Genomic DNA, 22796 nt, shown 5'->3' with positions numbered 1-22796 from the left:
GTTTTATAGATGAGAGAGCAGTTCTTTAGTGCAGCAGTCTGTTCCTACAGATCTGCAGAGGTAGAGTTATTGAGGAAGTGCAGGCTAGAGAATGGGAATTCCTTTACTTCTGGCCTTTGCCTTTTTCCCCTAAGGTAGTTGTTTTTTCTCCTCAAAAGACAGACACTTTTTTCCTTTGTTTTTTTGCACACAGCAGATTTTGGCACAAGGAGCATGCTGTTCCAGCAGAGTAGCTGTGCCTAGCCCCATTGACGGGCACAGTCTTCACTAATACTGTTGTAGTTGAGCCCTCTGTCTTCCAGCGGGATGTTAGAGTGCCTGGAGCTGTAATGGGGAGGAAGAAATAAAAGGGGATGATGCAGTTGATCCAGACCTAATTACAACGTATCATTAATGCTGAAGCCCACCTGGCAGTCAGAGCACTGGGTTTCATTGCCCTGCCTGTAAAGGTGGCTCTCATCTAAGATCCTTTCACAAGAATTGCTGAGATTTTAAATTAAAGGTGACCTGCATTCCAGATCATAGTTAACTTGTAAAGTTGTCTTGGCCATTTTGAATGGGACAGAGTAATCCTGTCCATTGATAGTGTGGATCCTGAAATATTTCCCTTTAACTGGCTCTCCAGTAAGTAAAGATTGTAGATGAGGCAGCGTGTGAAAAGCCCCCTTGTTGGAAAGGGACATCCAAGATGGCAGAACTGATTGGGAATGCAGAGTCATGTGCAAAAGACAACTAGAGCAGAGAGCTGTACTCCCTGCCATGTTCACCATGGGAGCACACGGAGTTCAGAAATGGCTCAGTCACTGGGCAGATGATGGAAGAAGCTGATAAGCCTAATGTAATAAACTATTCACTAAAATCCTGACAGACCAAGAGTTACACCTGTTGTTTATTTTCTTACAGTGTAAAGAGAATGGTTTCATGCTTGAAATCCTTTTATTTCCTGTGGCATTCCTATTCCAAGTATAAACATATTCTTTTTGAAGGAGTGCTGTTTTTCAGTGGGTATGTGAATGGTTAGCACTGACTTGGATTCCTGACCTAGAAATCAAAGATTTGCATTTCCTGAAAGGCATGTACTGAATTTCATTTCAGCATGATAGGAACTGTCTCAGCTGTTCCGAGAAGCACTTAGCAAAAAAACAAGTATCTTTCAAATCTTTTCTGCAGACTTAAGTAGTTGTCATAATGAAAGTAAATAGGTCACCCTGTCTTTTGTAGCTGTGGTTTGACAGGTAGGAAAGAAGGTAGGTGGAGAGAGGATTTGTCTGTTTTCTTGCACCCAATTCTCCTTTTTTGTTGCAAAACATACCTTAATGTTTTTCAGAGTTCTGGTAGTGCATAGAGATTACTGTTGTGATGGATCATTAGGCTCATGGACATAGAAACTTTCCCATAACTTATTTGCCTAATACCACCTTTTTTTTTTCCCCTTCCTAAGTTGATATCTATTTAATTTAACCACATTTAGATTTAAACAAAGAGAAAGCCAGACAAAAAACTGCAGCCCTCATGTTCAGTTTTATTTGTTCAGATTCTGTGGGATGTATCTGGTTCATCTTGACACATGAATTTAAAGAAAGAATTGCAGCTACCGTGTAATGAATGAGCCTGATGTCTGTTATGTGAAAGCCACTTTGTCATGATAATACTAGGATAGCCCAGATATAGAGTACCTCTTGATTTTAAAATATACACACCTACATATATATATTTGAATAAATACAAGTTTCGAGTCCCTGTATTTTCAGCTCATCTATTTAATTTCCTGCCGCCTTGGGCTTTTTCCAGATTGCCAGACTTTCCAGATGGAGTGCTTGGTATTCAGTAGTGAAGGCTTAGTTTGATATTTTAAATACAGGTATTAGAAAATATCTTCTACCACAACTGTTTACAGTGTGGTGTTTTAAGGATAAAGACATGCAGCAACAAAAGCCTTAATGTAAAGATTTGGGCAACTTGTATGCCTGTACTGGGGAGACCAAAGCACAGACCTTTGTGTGTTACCTACTTAATGCCTTAAACACCAGCTTTCTAATGCCTTGGTGTGGTCTGATGGAGCTCTTAATCTCAACTTTTCCCCTGCCCCAAAAGGAATGAACTAATCACAGTGGGAAAAGTTAGTACTGCCTGGAGCATCCTGTGAAGGAGTATGCTGGACTCTGCTTAATATTTTCTTTTCTTTGCAAAATAGTCTCTGCTCCAGCTAGAATCTAATCTGGTTCAAGAATGTAGTTGTATGCAGGATGTCACAAAAATGCCTGTTTGTCCCTGTGTGTTCCCGTGCAGCCCGGCCGCGTCCTGCGCTGCTGGAACGGGGCACTGTGGTACTCGAGGTTGCTCAGCACTGGTGCTTAGTTTGCAGGCAGAAAGCTTTCAAGCATCTTTAACAAGGATAAGATTGGACTGGTAAGACATCCATGCGATGCATCTAAGGTTGTTCTTGCCTTGTTGCAACTTTTTTCTCTTTATCTAAATAAGTAAGAACTGAGATGAAGGAAAAGGTAGATGCTGAAGTCCAAGTAGGAGAAACTGCAGCAGCTGCCTCCCTTGAATGTCCTTTCTGTGTCTTAGTGGGAACTGGGAGGGCTGAGCCCCTTTGAAAAGCAACCTGTGAACTTAGACACATAGTTAAACACTTAGAGTTATCTATTGATGACTTGCAAAACTTGATGGCCAGCCTGCAGTGGAGGTAATCCAACCTTGTGGATTTTTTTTTTCTTCCTCTATTAGGTGGATTTTGTACTTAGATGTTAGATGGTACTTCAGAGCAGTGCATTGCTGTTTGCTGCCTTCAGGTGACATTTTACATTGCACTTACCCATTGCCTCCAGTTGCATTTGGTCCACTTCAGAAACACCCACTTAGGAAGGTGCTTCACGCTCAGTAAGCGCTAGGGAACGGTTATTGATGCATGTCTGCAAAGCAAACGGGCCCCATGTCTGGACCTTCAGTGGTGCTCCATCTGCGGTTCCGAGTTGGTACCGGCAGAACACAGTGCAGCAGGGTCGCTCCCATCAAACCGGGTCGGGTAGGTTAAGCAGGAGGAAGAAACTGTCAGCCTTGTAACCAACTCTGCTGCTTGTGTGTTCCAGGGCAATGTGTATGTCAAATGTCCTTCAATTGCTGCTGCCATTGCAGCTGTAAACGCGTTGCATGGGAGGTGGTTTGCAGGTGAGTGCATTTCATGCAGAGTCTGCATTTGTTTATTTGTTACCAAATTTAACCCGTGCTGATGGTTTATTTTAATCTTTCCATTAGGTAAAATGATTACAGCAGCGTATGTACCTCTTCCAACATACCATAGCCTCTTTCCGGATTCTATGACTGCAACCCAACTACTGGTCCCCGTTCGACGATGAAGATGGATTTAGTCAGTTTTGTATATAGTTATTTTTTGGAGGAAGATTGAGTTATCTTTTATTTAGATAAAACTAAAGGAAAAGATTTAATGTCATTTTTGTGTACACTTCCTGCTACCTTTAAAAATAAAATGAAGTAAGCAGAAATGCAGTGTGTTCATTCTCCCTGACTAGCATTTCCACTGTATACAAAGCTGTTGACTTCTTGTTCTGCCTTGTAATTCTTGTACATTTACTAAGGTGATCTGTAGGAAATGAGAAGTAGCTCATAGAAAACAAATTCTGTTAAAGGCAGATGGGACATAATGACATTTTTAATGTTTCACAAGCCTTTCTTTTAATGCAGCAATTACATTTTACATTTCACTAAATGTAGGTGATCTGCTAAAGGTTGGTATCGGAGATAGACTTTATGAAGGGACATATTTAGTGTTTTGTATAAATGGAAAATTCAAAAGGCTACTGAAAGCTGATTGTGACCAGCCACTCAGCTTGCTTTGTGCTGAATAATTGATAAGAATAGAAGGATTGAAGGGTTTTATTTCTTGATGGTAACTTTTGATTAATGTATCTGTAAAAGTTTCTTTGTAAATACTGTGTGAGGTGTGTCTAAGTTTCCAAACAAAACTCTCTCTGCATTTCCAGTTAAGTTTCTCTGTATGCAGTGTGGCACAGTTGCAGGATTTCAGCCAAGCCTGAAAATGGGCAGGAAATACAGAAACATGTTTTGTTCTGGTTGCATATAATCTTTGCTCTTTTTAAGCTCTGTGAGCTCTGAAATATATTTTTGGGTTACTTCAGTGTGTTTGACAAGACAGCTTGATATTTCTATCAAACAAAGACTTTCATATTGCAACAATCTTTGTAAGAACCACTCAAATAAAATTCTCTTAAAAAGGCCTTTAAGCAGCTTTATTTCACTCCTGCCGTGTGACTGAAGTGGTGGCCCTGGCTGACGGTTACTCCCTCCTGGTAGGAGCGGTGGCCCCATGGGGCTTGTAGCACCTGAGCCCCCACGGGCAATGAGGCTGGGGCTCCTGTGCCTGTCCCTTTTCTGGCCTGAGCCATGGCAGGCTCGTGGGCTTCCCTGCATGCCGGGCAGGGTCTTCTCGAGTGCCCCGACTGTGCAGCTGAATTGCTGCTTGTTTAAGTTTGTTGTTTTTCACATCTTTCTGAAGTGTCTTCTGAAGCCTGCTTGGCTGGAAGTGTTTTGGTTCCGCTTTAAGCTGTGTCTCTAACGTAACCTGGCTTGAGGGAATGACCCTCTTTAGTGCCCCTTTCCCCCTCCCAGGGATCATTGGAGCCTTGTAGGAAGCCGAGGTGGGCAGTAGGATAAACAGCTGCGTGTGAGAGCAGTGCCGGAGTCTCTGCGTGGGGATGGCAGCAGCTCCCTGCCCTGGCTGAGGTGCAGCAGGGTCATGAGCAGCCTTGGGAAATACAGAAAGGAGCCTGGGAAGAAGGGGTAGGGGGGAAGGCAAACTGAGGTAGCTGCACAGACAGCAACACCATGATAAAAGCACAGATCAGGTTTGTTTCCAAAAGCAAATCACAGGAGATTTCAACACCAGCCCTTTCCTGTTGTTTGCTCTGGTTGGCACTGCCCCCACTGCTAGCAGAGGGTAGGCAGCACCACCAACACCTGCGAACTTTTGACCAGTTTATAAAAATCATGAAAGGTTGGAGAAAAGGCCTGTATGTGCAGCACACTCTTGGCTAGCACTGCTGCCTGTGGAGATGATGCCCCTTCCTCCGTAAAGAGACTGAAAAAGCAGCTTTGAGGTGGTAGAAACAAAAGGAAAAGTGTTTATGGGTCCTAGCCTGTGAAATACAAACTGTAACAAGGTGCAAAGGGTTATTAGGACTCATTTTTATGGCAGTAAGAGAGATGAGGATACATCTGGTAAAAAGCAAGTTTGCATTCAACAAAGCAAGTAGGTTGATGCTTCAAAATTTCATGAAGAGGACTCCAACTTCCACGTATCTAAAGATTTTATTATAGTACAGGGGAAGAACAACTGGACCAGGGCCTCTTCAGGTTAAAAAACCCAAGCTCCACGTTAGCAGCGGATTCCCATCCCAATAGCCATGAACGTCCCAAACGTCCCACCACTTTGCATCATCGTTTTGCCAACTCCACCCATCAGTTCTCGTCCTCTCATGCCAATCCTGAGAGAAAAGAAATACAAGAATTGTGTAAAAGATGAAGCCCTGCCAGGTAACAGGCACAGAGGTGGATACACTTGATGCAAGCACCTGATTTTCACATGAGCAGCCCAAATAAAGCATTTTCCCTTTTGTAATTTGAAGTGCTATCTTCCAGTTCCTTCCTGTACCTGGCCTACCACAAAGAAAAGCGGAGCCGTTTTCTTTGGGGTGTGTTGGCGACTCCTGCACCCTGCTGCCATGCCAGGGCAGCAGGGCCAAGGAGCCCCCGGGAGCACCTCTGTGCTCGTGCTTGTGCTCACGCTCAGCTACGCTTGGACCAAAAGAGAGATTCGTGTCTTCTCTGAAAGTTCTTGCAATACTTGGCTTTTAAATACAGCGGTGCACGTAGTGGAATTCTAAGGAATTCTGTGTACCAGATTTTTTAAGGAAGGATTTTCCAAAGCAATGGTACAACACAAGTAACATAGCTGTGTATTAAAAAATAATAAAAGGTTGTTGCTTCTTTATACCATACAAAATGTATTTTCCAGCAGCCTAGCACCACTTACAGATATTCTTCAAGATCTCAAAGGGATCAGGACTTTTAAAAATGGACTAGAATTTGTGCATTTTCATCCTTTTCAGGGGTACTATCAAGTTTTCACCCATTTTTTAATCATAGATTAAACATAAATAAAAAAATCTAAAAATCCCCCAAATCCCAGATTAAAAGATCCCAAACTCAAGTTGCTCTGCAACGCATTGAAGAGTTCCCTTCAGTATTTGACATACACCAAAGCCAGGCACGAAGCACAGCGGAGGCGGAGCGCAGCCTCCCTGTTTGTTCCTGTGCTGACTGGACGCACGAGGGGCGCATGGCTCTTCCCCCTCCCCACGGACAATGAACAGGACGGTGCCACCGGTGCCACCAATTCAGCGCAGGCTCCTGTGCCCAGTCCTCGAGGCTGGCGGGACGGCTGCGTCCATGCGGGGTGCGGGCACTCAGGACACGGTACCAGTTACACATTACTAATCGCTGTTGTGGGAACGCTTCCGCACCGTTACCAAGCCGGGCAAGCCGTTTCTGCCACGTACCTGAGGCAGGAGAAGGTGCCGAAGAGCGCCCCGGCCGCCATGCCCACCGCGAAGCCCATCATGAAGCCCATCTTTATCCTGTCGAAGCAGTTGGGCTGCGACTGCCCGTACGGGCCCACGGTCACAGGCATCTGGGAAGGAAAGCAGAGCTGGATGAGATGGCGCAGGAGTGGACCGAGCGCACTGGCAGCACCGCGCTGCGCAGGGCGGCGCTGCAGCAGCCGCCGGGCGCTTTTATTAGCGAAGGGCCCCGGGTTTCGTCTCGCTGTAGCGGGAGGCAGAGGGGGGAGCGCACGGAGGAAGCCCCGACTCGCGCCCTCGCTCGGCGCTGCCTGCGAGGCCGCTCGCCGGGGTCGGCGGCGACGCGACGGCCCCTCGGAGGCCGCTGCCCGTCCGGGCCTCCCGCGGAGCGACTCGCGGAGAGGGGCTGAACCAGCCTGGGGCAGAGGAGCCCGCGCGACCCGGCCCGACGTGGCCCAACGTGACCGACGCGGCCCACCCGGCCGCACCTCGCGCCGCGCCGCGCTCGCCTCGGCCACCGTCGCCCGCCCGCTCCGCGGCCGCTTCCGTCGCGCCCGGAAGGGGCGGCCCGAGGCCGTGGCGCGGCGTCGCGCTCGGCCATGTTGCTGTGGCGGCACCTCGCGGCCCTGCGCGCGGCTCCGCCGCGGCGGCGGCTCTCGGGGGCCCCGGCCCCGGCCCCGGCGCGGGGCGGCGATGGGGACGGCGATGGCGGCGGCGCGGGCTCCCTGCGGCCGCTCTACATGGACGTGCAGGCCACGACGCCGCTGGTGCGCGCGGCACTGCCGGCCCCGCGCGCCGCCAAAATGGGGGGGAGGCTATTGGGTTTTTTTGGTTTGTTATTTGTTTATTTATCTATTTTGAGCACTGAAAACTAGTTGCGATTCTGCCGGGGTGGCGAGGCGGGTCGGGGGGGCTGTTCCGTGGGGGCGGGGGGAGCCGCCGGGCCACGGTTCGCATCGCCGCGAGGGGTTCGTAGAGCGTAAATATATATATATATGTATATATATGTATGTATATATTTTTGGAGGCGGATATGCGGATTTAGCGAGTTTTCCGTCTCCTGTGTCCCGCCTCCTCCGCGCCCCTGTGCCCGCAGGACCCGCGCGTGCTGGACCGGATGCTGCCGTTCCTGACCGCGCGCTTCGGCAACCCGCACTCGCGGAGCCACCGCTATGGCTGGGAGAGCGAGGCCGCCGTGGAGGCCGCGCGGCGGGTGCGTGAGCGCGAGCGCGGCCCGAGCGCGGCCCGAGCGGCCGCGGCGGCTCCGCGGGGCCCGGCGCCGCGGCCAGCGCGACACAGCCCGCGTTTTTCCCCATGCAGCAAGTTGCGGATTTGGTAGGAGCCGATCACAGAGAAATCATCTTTACCAGTGGCGCTACGGAATCAAATAATATGGCCATTAAGGTAAAGGGCTTGTACGGGTGGGTGCTTGGTGTAGTTCTTACAGAATACACGAGGGCTTTAGGGTCAAATCGTGTTTCAAAAAAGCCACAGGCATCTTTCAGCAGTTTAAGCATCCATTTGTTGGCTTCGCTGGCATGTGTCTGTTCTGTTGCTTTACGAGTTGCCATATTCTGCTGCACAGATGGAAGAAGTCCTGGGATGCCGTGTCCTCTGGGGCACGGTTTTGAGGGCACACTGCAATATTTGATGGTTTGTTTTCCTCTAAAAACGATCTCGTGTGTTTGGAGCTGTTCTGTGGTGAAACATCTCTGCCTTCTGCCACCAGCCCGAGTATTTCATGAAATCTTTTGGGCTGATGGTTTTCCATTGTGGTGCTTATTTAAAGATGTTAGCGTTTTTATTGTCAAATCTGAGCAAAGTTAGTTCATGGTGTGCTTTGGGTTTTGTTTTCATTTTGACTGGGGAAAAAATGGATGCGTGCAGTATTGCTGCTTTCACGATTAAAATATTTATCTTGAAGTTCAGTGGAGACCCTAAAGCGGTTCTCAGCCTTTTTCTGACTAAGACTAGTTGGTGTTTTATCCTTTAGCCTCTGTGCATGTGGCCGCTCAGATTTCTCATCCCCTATGACTTATATCTAACAACATTTGTACAGGCTTTTTAAAAATCAGGTGCTTTCGAAAAACGAGTCCTCACGCAAATATCTAGGGTGAATGATGTGCCCTTTAGATTCATGAGTTTGGGGCAAACAGGATAACGGTCATTTTACATAAAGCTGATTAATTTATTGGAAGAGAAATTTGTTCTCCATTCGAGTCAAAATTACCTTCTTGCTTCCTCTGAGTAAACCTGCAGTGCTGGAGAAGGGACTATTGCTAATTCCTGCTTGTGATGCGTTAGCTGTTTCTCCCATGGCAGCTGGTGCTTAGCCCAGTTTCTTGTTTATGGGGGTATTTTATGAAGCTTGCTCTCTTCAGCAGTATAACAGCAAATTTCTTGTTCCTGGGCTGCACCTGACAGGGTGTTGCAAGATTCTATAAGTCCAGAAAGAAGCACATCGTTACCACCCAAACAGAGCACAAGTGCGTGTTGGATTCCTGCCGTTCCCTGGAGTCAGAAGGTTTTGAGGTCACGTATCTCCCCGTTAAGAAGAGCGGCCTCGTGGATTTGAAGGTGGGTCCTTGCCGTGGGGAGCAAGGAGCAAGGGCTGTCGAGGCGGGCAGGGTGAGCAGAGGGTCCTCTTGCTTTGTGCCTCAAACTGGGGTTGCAGAGGACCTTGTGTCCAATTAACAGTGAAGAGATGGTAAATATCACATCACAAGATCCAAGGAGAATAACTGGCAAATCAGCACAATTGAAGAAAGATTTTTCTCTCTCCTGCGCTCCTCTAAGCTTTCTCGGTCATGGCATCCATACCACGCAGCACTCAGACATGCGGCGGGTCGTGTTCCTACCATGCACAAAGGCCAGGAGGAGACTTGAGCTGCGGCGGAGCCCGTTTCATCAGCTGCCGTGCGGAGCGGTGCCGGCGCTGTTTCCAGGCCGGATATCTGGCTTGGATGGATGTTCTGTTTACGGGACAGGGTAGAGGGCTCCTGCCTGCCGGTTCTCCTGCTCTTGGAGAACTTTGTTGGCAAAATCCTGCTCCCCGGATTTAGCAAAATTTCTTTATAGCCAGACTCATTTTGTCTTGATGTGGATTAGGCTGTTTTATGGGTGTTTAATTTGTTTAAGAAAGTTCCCAGGATGTGATACAATGCAGGTAGCAAAAGCCTTCGATGACGTGATGTAATCAAATCAGTAGTGCTGCACACATCAGTGCTAGCACATGTGGAAATACAGTTGCCTATGCTCTGCTCCCTGCGGGATTATATAGCCAGCGCTGTCATGAGCAGCGTCTGTTAGAAAGCAACGTTCTTGTTGAAAGCGTGGTGGTTAGGGGGGCTCATGGTTAAGATTTGCCTTGACAAACTGAAGCCTCAGGAATGTTTTAGCTGCTACTTTGTGTAACTTGTGTCTGCTTGAACGTTTCACCAGGAGCTGGAGGCTGCGCTCCGGCCAGATACAAGTTTGGTTTCCGTCATGACTGTGAATAATGAAATAGGAGTAAAGCAGCCAATTCGTGAAATTGGTGAGTAGACATGGCTCCCACAAGCAAAGTCACCTCACTTCTGCTTCGTTTAATTGAGTGCTTCCACAACCAAGTGTTAGAGAGTGCCCTGTAGTATAATTAAGCTGGTAATGGTGCTGTCTCAAATAAACCTTTCCTAAAAGGGAAATGAGTGCAACACTCAGTATTTTCACAGTGAATGTTGCAGAAATTTCATATGGAAATACAGATCAGCTGTATTATTTGCAGTTTCATTTGAATTTTTCAGCAGGAAGGGAAACTTTGCTCTGAGTAGCCAGTTGCGTTGCAGTTGTATCAGATAGATAAGGGTTTATTGAGCAGTTAGAGTGTGGGAGAGCAGAAATGTGCAGGATTCGGGGAGGAGAGGCTGAGCCCTGCTCGGGTGCCCTCACGCGGCCTGCGCAGACCTGGACAAACGGCTGGCGGGTGAGGAGGCCCCGCAGGACCTGGCTCCTGGAGCGGGGCTGGGAGCAGGGATGGGAGCGGGGCTCGGAGCGGCGTCCGAGCAGCCTCAGGGTGGGCGCGCGGCTCCGCGGGGTGGCAGGCGGGCGAGGGCAGAGCGGCAGGACGGGGCTGCTGGAACGGGCAGGGCGGCAGCAGGAGCCCTGCAGCCCCGAGGGTGCCGCAGCGGCAGCCGCTGTGGTGACGAGCCCAAATCCCCTGGCCCTTGAAGATGGCCCTTCATGAGGTGTTTATGTTTCTAGACAGTGTTCAGGCTTTGGCCTCTGTCCTGAGGTAGATACCACGCAATTCTGGAGGGCGTAATGTTCCCAGGCTGTGGCGGGTGTTTCGGCCTCTTGCTGAGCTCTTTTTTCTCGTGGTTAGCTGCTCTTTGTGTTTCTTTATTTAGCCCAAAGCAGTCTTTGTCCAGTCTTTAAGGCTACATTTTTTCAGCTGAGTGGTAATCGACTATCAGTGAGTTGCTTATAGCTCTGGAGGGTCTGTTTTCAACCTGTGTTGATTAGTCTTGAGACTGTTTCTATTATCCCGTGCTTAAGTGAATAAGAAATATTCCTATAATGTGAAAGAAAAATAAGGTGAAAGAATAAAGAACATTTAAGTTCACTACCACCAACACTGCCTCGTTTTGTCCTGTAGCACCTTTTAGCTCTGGACGCAAAGAAGTTGATAATGGGCTAAAGTCAGTTTATATGAGGGGAATTGGCATGTGTAAGAATCGGTGACTCTGCTTGCCGAGAAAATTTTTGCAGCTAGGTGTTGAAAAACCTGGAACTTGAGAAAGAAGGGTGCAAAAATGCATGGCAAATATAAGCATGAAAGTAAGGCTGGCAAGTACTGGACCAGTGTCAAGAAGAAAGAGTCAAGAAAAAGAGAATTTTAATACGTCCCAGCTGTGTGGTCCTCTGCTGTGAGGAAACAGGGATGTCCCTTTCTGATATTTGAACTCAAACAGGATCATGTTGTGGTAGATGTGAATTTGGAAGCCATCCTGATTCTTGCCAGCAGACTTTTTATCTTCTCTAGAAATTGTAGGTAGATCAGCTCTTACACAGCTATAGGCTCTCAAATGTGCTGTGAAAGAGATGTGACAAGATCCATTTCTTCCTTTTTCCACCTCAGATCTCCTCCATGCCACCAAGTGATGCTTTAGGTTGGTTGTTGGAAATGCATAACCATTAGATGAGGTAACAAGAGGTTTATTTTTCTTATATTTTTGTTACAGGTGAGATCTGCCGTGCTCATAAGATTTTCTTCCACACAGATGCCGCGCAAGCAATTGGTAAAATTCCTGTGGATGTCAATGATATGAAAATAGATCTAATGAGCATCAGTGGCCATAAAATTTATGGGCCTAAAGGTATTTATTGAAGTGCTTTTGTAAAGAGTTGTTTCCATACGTGTCATAAGAAGCGAACTGCACGAAGTATAAAGTCTGACCTGTCACAGTGATTGCTATTACTTAAGCTGCAGAAAATGATTTTAGTAGGGGTAGGGGGCTGATTTATTTATTTTTATTAGCTCATTAGTTCACCTTGAAACTAGGGTAAGTGGATCTTCAGTGCTTTTGGGCTGGGAGGTGGCTTTACTGAGTAAAGAAGTAGCATCTCAAAACTGTGGCAAAAGAAATGGATCTGCAGGAGGCATCTGCTTGGTGCAAAGCATCTCTGATGCTCCCGGGTTTGAAAGGAAATCACTGTAGTATGGGGCAAAGTTTAGATCCAAGTGTGGCTGACAACAGGGAGATCTAGAAGTAACTGGAGAGTTTAAATTCTAAGAGGTTTTGGTGTCCTCTGCAGCAAGCAGCCTCTCTTCTATCCTCAAACGCCCTTTTACAACTTTTCTGCAGAGTGAAACTTAAAATCCAGCTGATTTGGTAGTCAGCTCCCAAATAGTAGAAGTTGTAAGCCTGGAAAAAAAGTTGCAGCAAGATGGAAATCAAATTTGCTGTATTTTAGGTTCTATTCAGAAACAAAAGGCAAAGGATTGTTTTTCTTAAGAAACTGTCCTTTTGTGTGTGCGGGCGTGAGCTCCCTAGAAGGCTGCAGACCAGGCTGCAGAGGGAACACAAGGGCCGGGAGAGAATGCCATTTCCCACATAACGGGGTCCCTCTCCGTGAGGCAGAGCCGCGCGCGTGCCCCGAGCGCGCCCAACGGCTCCGCTTGCCTTGCAGGGGTCGGTGCCATCTTCGTGCGGCGCCGGCCGCGTGTGCGGCTGGAGCCGCTGCAGAGCGGCGGCGGGCAGGAGCGCGGCCTGCGCTCGGGGACGGTGCCCACGCCGCTCGCCGTGGGGCTGGGGGCGGCCTGCGACGTGGCCCAGCACGAGATGGAGGTTGGTGGCAGTTTGTCCTGTGGCCTGAGTGATAAAGCAGAACCGCCTAGATCTTAAATCCCTCAGATCTTTTTGTGCACTGGATTAAATTTGATTCTCTTGTACCAAGTAAATGAGTTGAGCTCTTCAGAATACATGTTTCTGTGTATAACTGGAAGCTCATTTTCAACCTTTTCTTACTTTGTTGAAGGGCTTTAAATTGTGTTTTTCTACAACAGATTTACAGCTGGTAACTTTTGTGATGTACTTGTCTCTCCATGCTGCACCTACGCTTTATCAGCATCTCTGGAACTGAATTAATTGTGCTTATGTGTATTAAAACAATGAGAATTTCAATTTCATATTTAAACATGTGAAAGTTCAAGTTTATGACAGTTCTGCAAATAAGAATTGAGCTTTATTTATTTTAAGCTTAGACTACAAAGTTTATTTGCTAGGCCCAGTGCTTAAAACTCCTCCTGACTGCTCTGCATGCTGCTGTGTCGCTCTCTGTGCGCTAATGCCACCTTCTCAATTGGGATGGAAACAACCCCTTTAAAGCAGTGCCAGCAGGGCACAGGGCAGAGCAGCTGTGCACAGAGCGATGCTTGCTGCCACGGCAGGCAGCGGCTCATCTCCTTACGGAGGTGTCGTAGAGGTCAGACGCGGTCACCACTTACATTTTTTTTTTTTTTTTGTTTTTTTTTTTTTTGTTTTCTCCGCTAGTATGACCATAAGCGCATCTCGCTTCTGGCAGAGCGACTGGTTACAAAAATAATGAGCCAAGTTCCTGATGTGGTTATGAATGGGGATAGAGAGCATCGTTATCCAGGTAACGTGAGCAAACCCTCACCCTGAGGGCTCTCCATTCCTCAGCGTTAGCCATCCTGCCTGGATAACATCATTTAAACCAATGTTGTGCTGGTCCGTATTCACAGATCCCCTCCAGGTGGGGAGGTGGGAGGGATAGGATTTGCTGTAGAATACAGTTGTTGGGAGCACGTTTGTTTGTTTGTTTGTTTTTTTCAATATAGGGTGCATTAATTTATCTTTTGCCTATGTGGAAGGGGAGAGTCTTCTGATGGCTCTGAAAGATGTGGCTCTATCTTCAGGAAGGTAGGTGGAATGTATGGGGAAGGAGAGTGCTATAATCTGGAGAGAAGATATTTGCTAGGAGAGCTACAAGCTAAGTAGTGGTCTCCACTGTGCCCTCGGTTTGCTCTGTTGGTTGGTGAGTCAGCCTGACGTTGAATGCAGCCCGAGCTGGTCTTTCTCTAAAGTGGCACCTTGAGAATGAAGGTCACGTCCGCTCAGGTTGAAAGCAGGAACAGGGAATTGCTGCCTGCCAGCTTGGCAGACCTGCATGTGAGCTGAGTAGCTGTAACTCGTGGCACTCTCATTGAAAATGCCATTTGGGCTTCTGCAGCTTCTGTCCTTCAGCAAGGCTTGGCGCCACACATAGATCATAGCTGGAATCTAGTGAGGCTGGGCATTACCTTAGTGAATAGTACCTATATGTGATGCAGAAGAAGAAAGAAAATTGAGTGCATCCTCCAGGAGCTGTCTTGACTCTGCAGGAGACATGGGTCAGAGTGATTGCTGTTACTCAGGCCAACTGGATGCTTGTAAGGAAGAAGCTGTTAAAACCTTTCTTCGCCTTTCTGAATGAAGTAGATTGAAATAGTATCTTAATTACCACTGTGCTGGTGGTATAAACGGGAAGAACAGGTCTTTACTTGGCAGTCTCCAAAGCCCAGCACTTTCATAATTTGAAAGCCTCTTTGGTGCTCAGGTTCTGCTTTGTGTACGTCCCTAAGCACTTCTGGTCTGTGCTGATGTTGCTACCTGTGAAAATCGAGTAGCAGCGTGCAATCAGTTTTGCCTAGTGCTCTAAGAGGAAAGTTCCTGCCTCCTGACTGCTGTGACTAAACCTTGCTCTGGATTCCTCAGTGCTCTATTTCCCATTGATTCGTACTGCTGCCAAAGAGCAGCAGGAGAAAGGTGGTGGGTTTTGGGATTTTTGCTTGTTTGTTTTTTAAGTGTGTCCATTGGTATTCTTCGACTAATTCTTTCTGGGCTCTTCTTTCCCCATCCGTCATTTCAGATACCTCTTAAGTCTGCGTTACACGTCCTGTGTTTAGTCTTGCGTTTGCTCTTGTTGTCTGACCTGTGCCAGCTCTTCCATCATGTTCCCAATTTATTATTCTCATTCCTGTCTAATCCCCGCCCCTGCCATTGTTTTTCTGCAACAGAAATACTACATGCCTCTTGCTCCCTCTCTCTCCTTCTGTCTCCTTCTATTCTCCGTTTCGGAGAGGCTGGGGAGCCTGCTGTAAGTTGTTGTAGGGAGCTGCAGTAATACTAGGTGTCTGGAGGGGGCCTGTTCGTTTTTTGGAGAGTACTGGAGGGTGAAGTTGCTTGAGGGGGGCTTTTGCTCATGAGCAAAAGTGAGATTTACTTTTGCTCCATTTCCTAGTGCTTGTACATCCGCCTCTCTGGAGCCTTCGTATGTTTTACGGGCAATCGGGACGGATGAAGACTTGGCTCACTCATCCATAAGGTGAGTGCAGCGCTTTTTCTTATTGCTGTTTTTTCTTATCATGCTGAAAGTAGGTGGTGAGCTTCCACCCCTACACGTGCACGATACTCGTATGCTTAATGTTGTGCAGGGAGGAGCCGGAGGGGAGCACAGAGGAGTGTTTGCGTTGCTGTTTTGGGTGCGTTATTGTCTCTCTGCTTTAGGTTTGGCATTGGTCGTTTCACCACAGAAGAAGAAGTAGATTACACAGTGCAGAAGTGCATACAACACGTGAAGAGGCTGAGGGAAATGAGGTGAGCCAACTTACTGAACTGAAAATAGGTGTCATAATCATTGAGGAGTTGGATTGTGTTCACAACAGGTTGCTTTAAAAATCTGTTGGTCTCTCTGTATATAAAGGTATAGTAATGACAGAGGATGTGGCCTGATTTTGACAGTAGTGAAAATCTTTTAAAGCACACGACCCTGAGAACAAACCTTTTCCCAGTTCCCACCTTTATCAAGGGAAGCATATAAGGGTAGGGCAAGCATGTAGGAGAAGCTACCTTGAGGTTTCCAAGCTGGAGATGGTATAAATGTGTGGATGGATCAATAAGTTATTTAATTTTGCCAAAACTGAAAGACTTGATTCACCAGTGTCAAATGAAGGGACTTGGTCTGTAAGAAACGCTTGTGCTCCGTGCCCTACACTGGGAGCAGAAAATAAGATGGGGCACCTGCCCCCTCACCTCTGCCTTTGGGCTGAAGGTCCTGGGGGAGACTGATCATCTACAGAAGGGGAAGATCTCCCTCCTTCTACCATGCTCTTCTCCTTGCATTTAATTAAATTGCTTTTTTGATAATTCTTGTTGTTGTTGTCTTTAGCATTCAAAATGGCCCTCATTTTTCTCTCTTTTCTTTACAGTCCTCTGTGGGAAATGGTGCAGGATGGAATTGACCTCAAAAGCATTAAATGGACTCAGCATTGAGAAAACAGCTTAGCGCTAACCATGGACTAGATGGATGTGGATTAAAATGCATTCTCTGTACATTCCTGAACATGTATTTAATTCATGCTTCACTTTTTTGTTTTGGTTTTGAATTTATAATTTGACTGGAATACTGCCCTTTCTGTTGACAAAGTCTTAAGAAGTCAAAAGTGAAACTAGCCTTTTTGCTGGAAAAAAAAAGCAGGATCCTATAATGTTCATTGCATTTATACTTACATACAGAAATTTATGCTGGCAGAATTTATTTGGAAAATATGTATTTTCTAATGTGAAAATTAGACTAGCATGTTGCTACTTGTGTCAGCAGTATCTTGTCAGAGGAGAACACCCATAATTGATGATTTGTTTGCAGCAAAGCCCTATTGCCAGACCTCCAGTTCCTTTAATTTTTGGCTGAGGCAAGCATCTGTGCATCTTTTTTTTTGTGCGGTTTGAATGTGTTGTATTGTCAGAAATTCTCATGGAGAAGGCAGTTCAGCATTCCTAGAGGAAAGGGATGTCTCAATGTAGCCATCTGCTGTTACAGTTAAGATGTACATGCATTTAAGCATAATTGCCTCCCGCCTCAAACTCCAGATTTCGTCCTCTTCCTTGGTTTTATCTCTTTCTTTTTTTACCTTTTTTTTTCTCCTGATGCTTGTACAGGCCAATATGCATTAATCCAAAACATCCTTCACATTACAGAATTTATGATACAATGATGAAGCACTGTGGTTTTCTATGTGTTTTTTTTTTTTTTTTCAAATTAAAGAGAACTTGAATGACTGAGGGAGGGTGATAGGTAGAATACGTCGACTTCAGTTGCAGTACCAGTTTTAACTGGAACAAACGGATAAGCATGGGAAAAAGCAGATAAACTGCTATGTCCTAATGCTCCGTGGTTTCAGTTTCTTTTCTTGTGTTGAGTCCTTTGCTATTACTGAGACTTTACCTATTGGAATGTGGTTACATTAGAGAGCCTTGTTGCTTTTTCCCAATATTTTTGTTTAAGTCTGGATGTTCTGGCTTGAAATAAGGACACGGGCAGTAGAGTTTTTCCTTGCGCTTCAGGCTTTACTTCAATCTGGTTAGAGACTTCGGGGGGAATCCATTGCACTCAAATGCTGGGGAAAGTTTCTCTCAAAATTGATTTGATAAGATGAATTCACAGCAGTGTTTCTTCTTTGTTGACCTCTCTATCAAGTGCCTTCGTAGCAGCTGCATAAGCAGACCACTCTCAAAGTAGTTCATTGATTGCTGGATGCTGTGTTAGACACTGAATTTAAGGTACCCTGTAGACAGTGCGTGTTTTTAGTTCTGGATGGTATCTATTTCAAGGATTAAACTTAGAATACAAAAGATGAAGCTAAATCTCACAAGGTGGATTGCATTACAGGACTTTTTTTTTCTTTTTTTTTCTTTTTTTTTTCTTTTTTTTTCTTTTTTTTTTCTTTTTTTTTCTTTTTTTTTCTTTTTTTTTTTTTTTCTTTTTGTTACCAAGAACGGATTTGGTTGTTTGTAATGCAGAGCTAATCTTGAATTGTTCTCTCTGAAAATGATTACTGGCTTCAACAGTTTTAATATTGTAGGGCTGGCACCTCATAATACTTCATCACAGTTTCTGGTGCAAAACTAGATTTTAGAGATGTTGTGTGTACGACATTTCCTCTTCGGGCCATAAGTGCATTGTGGCTTAAGCATAATGTAACAGCACTCTCACAGCATGTTCTCAAACCTTATTTTTGTGAGATTGTTCTTTGTGTTTTCTGATCAATAAAAATACAGATAAGACTTAAACTTGATTGCTTTCAGTCAGTGATAACTATAAACTTGGAGGAAAAACAATATAAATATATAGAGTACAAATTATTTTGTGGGGATCCACCTTTCTGGCTGAACTATTTGGCATGATCAGTAAAGTTGAGAAGTTACAATCTTTCACTAAAGAACACAGAAGGATAAACGCCTGAGCCTCATGTACTGAGATTTAAAATGTAAACCTTCCAAGAAAAGGTTTAGCCAACTCATTCACACTGTTAACAATTCTAGCACACTATTAACTTGACCACCACGAAAGAAAGAAGAAATACTAAGGATTAATTTTTAGTTGTACAGCTCTGAATGCAGTTAAGATTTTTGTACTAGGGAATAATTTATTTGGGAGGGGAGTGTACCACGGAATTGCTTATAATTCAGGTGAGGGAGCTGTGATTTTTTGGGGGGGTTGGTAATTAGTGTTATCTGCAGAGCATTAAATTAATAATGAGATGAGGATGCAGGAAGGTGAGGATTTAATATCACTATTCTGCAAATGCCATAGAAATTGAGCCAGTGTGACAGATACTACCGGAAAACAAAGGTATTCTATTTGTGTGAGATGGTTCAGTAATGTGCAAGGGGAACAAAAATTCTCCCTAAGGGGTATTGGTATAACTAAAAGCTGATAGAACATACCAACAAAATAGCTTTTTTATCCTCTTTAGGAAGGATAATAGAGAATTAGCTACTTTTTCTTTGTTTGAGGAGGCTGAGAGGAGGAGGCTTGGTTTACAGATGTGTTGAAGGTGTCAAACAGCAAGTGATAAATTGCTGTTAGTGGCCTTAAAAATTATAAAGTAACATGAAAGCTGTTGCACCTTATTTTGGACATAACTGATTGGACAACTGTTGTATGTTTGTCTGGGGATGACTTCAGTCATGATCCAACGGTGTTCAGTCGAAGTGTTTCTAGTCACAATGCACACCTTGCACTTTGAAAAGGCAAAATTTCCCTAACCTGACTCCAAAGGAGTTGCTGGAGATACCTCTTCTCCAGTTACGACAGTTCCACTTAAATTTTTGAAGGGTAAATCATCCTAGACTGGAAGAAAGCAAACAGCAGCTTTTTAAAGGAACGAGCAGAATACTTAGGAGAATCAAACGCTTGTGACTGCCGAACACTCTGATGGCTGAAGGTCCTCATGGTCATCCAAAGCAATAAAAACACTGGTTCAGGGTCCTGTTACAAGGAGTAAAACTCAGGCTCACCAACAATCCAGGTGGTTTTGTGCTAAGCACGCCTAGTAAAGCAAACATGGTGTTCGAGCTGGGAAGGCATGATGTTCCAGCTATAACGAGGAGACTGTGCTGTATCAACAAGGCATGTATTTAAAATAAGCTCTAAGCAGACTGATGGTTTTTAAAGTGCAATTGAGAAGGAGGGATGGAATGGAAGAGTATTTTGGGAAATATTTTGTAGGGATTATCCTTATTAAACATTTTTGTGAAGGATGTGGAAGCAGTCCTTACAGAGTCAGTACAAACACGGCCTGGCCGCCTCGTGAGGCTGTGTGATGCATGTGCTCTTATGGCCCATCACCACTGTTGTGCAGCGAGGGATGCCCGGGGCTGTCGATACCATCACTTGGCTTCAGCCACTTGCTGTCATAGTCCGGGTGTGCAGACAGTCTGTCCTGACTTGTGCCAGCTAATGACCCAGGAAATCAAATTTCAGGATGCTGCATATGAAAAAGTGGAGTTCTGTATACACAGATGGCCCACAGTGTCCTGGGGTACAACTAACAAGACAAAGAGGAGGCATTGGCTTTCAGAACTGATAAATTATCAAGGCAAGCTTAGCACAAACAAGAAAAGAGGGGCTAAAGTCAATAAGGCCTGTGCTTGTGAGGGAAAAAGCAAACAGGAGCTGGCTGCCTAGGGGAATGGATGAGGGTGGTAAAGAAAGGAAAATTTAGAATGAGAAAGAGGGGAGGAAAATGGAGAGAAATCATAGGCTGGCAGTTGCTGGGGCAGGTTGCCTTGCTCCTGAAGACGAGTTTGGAGTGGAACAACAACTCCCTTGTAACTTGTCACACTTTTGTTAATGAGGGGAAACATAACCAAGGTGACCAAACTGAACTCCCAAATTCATTTGAGCAGAGTTGCAGGCTTTTATTTTTTCTCTCTTTTTTTTTTTTTTCCTTTTGTGGGAAGAAAATCAAAGCCGGCACAGGACGGCTGTCTGCTGAAGGGCTGTGACAGAAACTCCCCAGTGTTTCTTTGCTCGCTCTGAGGGCACTCACAGCACTTTCTGTTGGTCTGGTTATTTGTATTCTAGGTCTATGTAAGCAAGCAAAAGGCAAACATAGCACTGGGGAGTTAAAAGCAAGATGAGGTGCGATCTGTCGTAATTCGGTTTTAACTCCACAGCCTGCTCCTGCGTGAAGGAGGCCAAGCCAGCGCATCTCTTCAATGAGAAGAGGAACCTGATGTTTCCTGTTGAGTTCCTGTTTCCTCAGCAATTACTCTGATAGGCACTGTTTTCCTGCAATTATTTTGCAGAAGACGTTTCACAGTATCAGCATGTTACTGCTGTACTAGACATAACAATGCTAGCCTTCTTGCTGGCATAAATTCGACGTCGCTCTTTTCAGCCTCCTAAATAGGGCTCTATCTTCAAAAAATTTTTTTTTGCTTGCTAAGGGAACAAAAGACGCTTTAAAATTATTTTATTTGTTTAAGAGAGACACCTGGCCACGCGCTCGCCAGAAGCGCGGAGCGGCCGCACTGAGCATGCGCGCGGAGGGAGGGCGGGGGAGGCAGGGCGAGGCCGCACTGAGCATGCGCGCGGAGGGAGGGCGGGGGAGGCAGGCAGAGCAGCCGCACGGAGCATGCGCGGCGAGCGCGAGGCGGGCGGCAGGGGGCGCTGCGCGCGCAGCAAGGCCCCGCCCCCCCCGCGCGCCGCCGGCTCCGTCCCGCCCGCCCCTCCCCCGCCCTCGCGGCGCTGGCGGCGCCGCAGCCGCCGCCGCCATTTTGTGGCGCTGCGCGGTCGGTGGCGCTGGGCTCGGCGCGCGGAGCGGGGCCTGGGTGGCGCTTTCGCTCCTTTCTAACCCCCTTTTCCCGGGCAGAGCCCTCGGTAAGAGCGCGGCAGCGCCGGGGCGGGCCGGGCCCGCGCCGCCTGCTTTCGCTGTGGCCCTGCGGCGGGCGAGGGGAGCGGAGCGGAGGGGAGGGAGGCCGGGCGGGCGCGGCGGACCGCGGTGTCGTGCACAAAGGGCCGCGCCGGAGCGGCGGCTCCTCCCGCGCGGCCCCGCTGGGGCCGGGGGCCTGAGCCTGCCCCGCCGCCGGGCAGGGGAGGTTGTGGCCCGGGCCCGGTGGGGCGGCGCGGCCTGGCGGGGGCGCCGGGGCCGGGCGGTGGCCGCAGCCCGCGGAGGCGCTGGCGGCGGCGGGGCCCGGCGGGCGCAGAGGCGGGAAGCGGCGCGGGGCGCTGTCCGCGAGGCCCTGGGGGCGGCTCCGGGGGCGCCGGCGGCCGCTGCTCGCCGGGTCCTGCAGGACAAGCGCCCTGCACCTCGCGAGGAAGAAATATCGCCGTGCCCGCCGCCTGCGGGGGGGCCTTGGAATAGTAGCCATCCTGCCGTGCAGTAACATACCGATAAAAATGAGCTCTGTAGACACGGATTAGGATTGAAGGGGGGCCCAGAAGTCCACCTAGGGTCTGTCCAGGCCTTTTTTCGAGGAAACGTGTGTCTCTTGTTTCACTAGTCAGCCCTCAACTTGTTCTTTCTTAGCAAGTTTCCTTCTCCGCATGGATGCGCTGGGGTGAGAGGAGCCAAGCAGCAGGTCTGCTCCTTGCCGCAGGCCTCGCGAGGTGGCTGCTCAGCTGCTCTGGTTTTCCTGCGCGTTTGCTCTCCCGCGTGGCTGGTAGGGTGCTGCGACCGTGAGGGTTGGTGAGGCGTCGGGGCTGCGAGGGAGAAGTGGTTCCCACCTAGTGAACGTGGGTACCGGGTCTGTCAGAGAGGATGTCTACCTGCCAGGGCTACAGGTGCTTTTTTGGTTTGTTTGTTTTTGTTTTTCCTTTTAAAGAGAATCGGGACTTCTTTATGTTAGTGTTTGCTGATGATTGATGGCAGGGTTAAACATAATAGAGTGCAATTTTGCACCTTTTCTGAAAAATGCTCCTTCATTCGTGAATGTGGTAATGTCGTCTTAGGGCCCTGGAGATCTTCAGCTTGTTTTCAGTGTCATGAAAAAGATGCGTGTGCAACTTTGTGGTTGCTCTGCTGGAAATGTCCTGAATGATTTGTTGTTGAGATTTTCTTTTCAAATGGGAAGTTCCTTGTACGTAATAGATCTATCTGCTTTTCAAAGCAGATATATTTTTGCATGAAACACTTACTCCGGTGATTATGACTTCTGCATTGTAAATCACTGTTTGAAACTATGCCAGTTAAGAAAGTGTATAGTTGAAACCTGCAAATACAGGATTTTTTTCCCCCTGAAAGATTTGCTTAACGTATATAGTCTTCTTTTATTGAACACGCTTACTGTTTTAATATGTCTGAAGGGCATAGCTACATCTTTCTCTTTTGCAAGACTGCTGTTAATG

General features: G+C 47.0%; 3 protein-coding genes across 4 annotated transcripts in view; 2 read left to right on the top strand and 1 right to left on the bottom strand.

Moving 5' to 3' along the window:
* The window catches only part of RBM39 (RNA binding motif protein 39), a 29281-nt gene extending 25019 nt beyond the window's left edge, over positions 1-4262 (top strand). For both annotated transcript variants that reach the window (XM_088536030.1, XM_088536028.1), the window contains 2 exons: positions 3096-3174; positions 3262-4262. In XM_088536030.1, coding sequence (XP_088392156.1) covers positions 3096-3174; positions 3262-3362 — 180 coding nt within the window. In that variant the 3' untranslated portion in view covers positions 3363-4262. The remainder of the gene's footprint in view (positions 1-3095; positions 3175-3261) is intronic.
* A 1071-nt stretch (positions 4263-5333) lies between these two features.
* Positions 5334-6746, bottom strand: ROMO1 (reactive oxygen species modulator 1). The gene is made up of 2 exons (XM_010216694.2): positions 6603-6746; positions 5334-5528 (listed from the first exon to the last, which is right to left on the bottom strand). The coding sequence occupies exons 1-2, from the start codon at positions 6731-6733 to the stop codon at positions 5420-5422; spliced, it is 240 nt and encodes a 79-aa protein (XP_010214996.1). The 5' UTR covers positions 6734-6746; the 3' UTR covers positions 5334-5419.
* A 476-nt stretch (positions 6747-7222) lies between these two features.
* On the top strand, positions 7223-16505 carry NFS1 (NFS1 cysteine desulfurase). The gene is made up of 12 exons (XM_088536075.1): positions 7223-7390; positions 7720-7836; positions 7944-8027; positions 9048-9200; positions 10065-10158; positions 11843-11977; positions 12792-12949; positions 13655-13760; positions 13963-14044; positions 15405-15488; positions 15671-15760; positions 16372-16505. Exons 1-12 carry the CDS (start codon positions 7223-7225, stop codon positions 16433-16435), a joined length of 1335 nt encoding a protein of 444 aa, XP_088392201.1. The 3' UTR covers positions 16436-16505.
* Positions 16506-22796: the final 6291 nt, after the last annotated feature.

The sequence above is a fragment of the Tinamus guttatus genome, unplaced genomic scaffold (genome assembly GCF_059628265.1).
Source record: "Tinamus guttatus ecotype Peru unplaced genomic scaffold, ASM5962826v1 Tinamus_guttatus_pri_ptg000650l, whole genome shotgun sequence".
In the NCBI taxonomy this organism is placed as follows: domain Eukaryota; kingdom Metazoa; phylum Chordata; class Aves; order Tinamiformes; family Tinamidae; genus Tinamus; species Tinamus guttatus.
The sequence above is the reverse complement of the archived record's forward strand: the minus strand, read 5'-3'. Positions and strand labels throughout refer to the sequence as shown.

What these genes read in the sequence shown, in the direction of transcription:
- ROMO1 (XM_010216694.2), bottom strand. Translation starts at nt 6,733, where the DNA reads ATGCCTGTGACCGTGGGCCCGTACGGGCAGTCGCAGCCCAACTGCTTC. An exon ending in GGCACCTTCTCCTGCCTCAG is followed by an intron (nt 5,529 to 6,602) that starts GTACGTGGCAGA and finishes CTTTTCTCTCAG; the next exon opens with GATTGGCATGAGAGGACGAG.
- NFS1 (XM_088536075.1), top strand. Translation starts at nt 7,223, where the DNA reads ATGTTGCTGTGGCGGCACCTCGCGGCCCTGCGCGCGGCTCCGCCGCGG. An exon ending in GCGGCCTCGTGGATTTGAAG is followed by an intron (nt 9,201 to 10,064) that starts GTGGGTCCTTGC and finishes ACGTTTCACCAG; the next exon opens with GAGCTGGAGGCTGCGCTCCG. An exon ending in GCAGCCAATTCGTGAAATTG is followed by an intron (nt 10,159 to 11,842) that starts GTGAGTAGACAT and finishes TTTTTGTTACAG; the next exon opens with GTGAGATCTGCCGTGCTCAT.